Source organism: Lucilia cuprina, unplaced genomic scaffold (genome assembly GCF_022045245.1).
Source record: "Lucilia cuprina isolate Lc7/37 unplaced genomic scaffold, ASM2204524v1 Scaffold_2655, whole genome shotgun sequence".
Lineage (NCBI taxonomy): Eukaryota > Metazoa > Arthropoda > Insecta > Diptera > Calliphoridae > Lucilia > Lucilia cuprina.
Window position 1 is genome coordinate 1 of NW_025807601.1, and position 1,524 is coordinate 1,524.

The following is a 1,524-nucleotide window of genomic DNA, read 5'->3' on the forward strand; positions in this document are numbered from 1 at the left end:
CTCCAGAATCGTCAACTGACTCAACACCAGAGTCTTCAACTGACTCAACACCAGAGTCGTCAACTGATACAACTCCAGAATCATCCACTGACTCAACACCAGAGTCTTTAACTGACTCAACACCAGAGTCGTCAACTGACTCGACACCAGAATCTTCAACTGATACAACTCCAGAATCGTCCACTGAGTCAACCCCGGAATCATCCACCGACTCAACTCCAGAATCGTCTACTGAGTCAACACCAGAATCATCCACTGACTCAACTCCAGAATCGTCAACTGAGTCAACACCAGAGTCGTCAACTGACTCAACACAAGAGTCGTCAACTGACTCAACACCAGAGTCTTCAACTGATTCAACTCTAGAATCTTCAACTGATACAACTCCAGAGTCGTCCACTGAGTCAACCCCGGAATCATCCAGTGACTCAACTCCAGAATCGTCTACTGACTCAACACCAGAGTCTTCAACTGACTCAACACCAGAGTCGTCAACTGATACAACTCCAGAATCGTCCACTGACTCAACACCAGAGTCGTCAACTGACTCGACACCAGAATCTTCAACTGATACAACTCCAGAATCGTCCACTGAGTCAACCCCGGAATCATCCACTGACTCAACTCCAGAATCGTCTACTGAGTCAACACCAGAATCATCCACTGACTCAACTCCAGAATCGTCAACTGAGTCAACACCAGAATCATCCACTGACTCAACTCCAGAATCGTCAACTGACTCAACACCAGAGTCGTCAACTGACTCAACACAAGAGTCGTCAACTGACTCAACACCAGAGTCTTCAACTGACTCAACTCTAGAGTCTTCAACTGATACAACTCCAGAGTCTGCAACTGACACAACTCCAGAATCTTCAACTGATACAACTCCAGAGTCGTCCACTGACTTAACACCAGAGTCGTCAACAGACTCAACACCAGAGTCTTCAACTGACTCAACTCTAGAATCTTCAACTGATACAACTCCAGATTCGTCCACTGAGTCAACACCGGAATCATCCACTGACTCAACTCCAGAGTCGTCTACTGACTCAACACCAGAGTCTTCAACTGACTTAACACCAGAGTCGTCAACTGATACAACTCCAGAATCGTCCACTGACTCAACACCAGAGTCTTCAACTGACTCAACACCAGAGTCGTCAACTGACTCGACACCAGAATCTTCAACTGATACAACACCAGAATCGTCCACTGAGTCAACCCCGGAATCATCCACTGACTCAACTCCAGAATCGTCTACTGAGTCAACACCAGAATCATCCACTGACTCAACTCCAGAATCATCAACTGACTCAACACCAGAGTCGTCAACTGACTCAACACAAGAGTCGTTAACTGACTCAACACCAGAGTCTTCAACTGACTCAACTCTAGAATCTTCAACTGATACACCTCCAGAGTCGTCCACTGAGTCAACCCCGGAATCATCCACTGACTCAACTCCAGAATCGTCTACTGAGTCAACCCCGGAATCATCCACTGACTCAACACCAGAGTCGT

The 1,524-nt window shown here is 46.9% G+C and overlaps 1 protein-coding gene across 1 annotated transcript; it reads left to right on the top strand.

Moving 5' to 3' along the window:
* Positions 1 to 54: 54 nt before the first annotated feature.
* On the top strand, positions 55 to 1,483 carry LOC124421139 (clumping factor A-like; the record flags this gene model as incomplete). The annotated part of the gene is made up of 2 exons (XM_046955965.1): positions 55 to 423; positions 799 to 1,483. Coding segments are annotated over 2 exons (1,054 nt in total), but the record flags the coding sequence as incomplete, so codon positions are not given.
* Between the last annotated feature and the right edge of the window lie 41 nt (positions 1,484 to 1,524).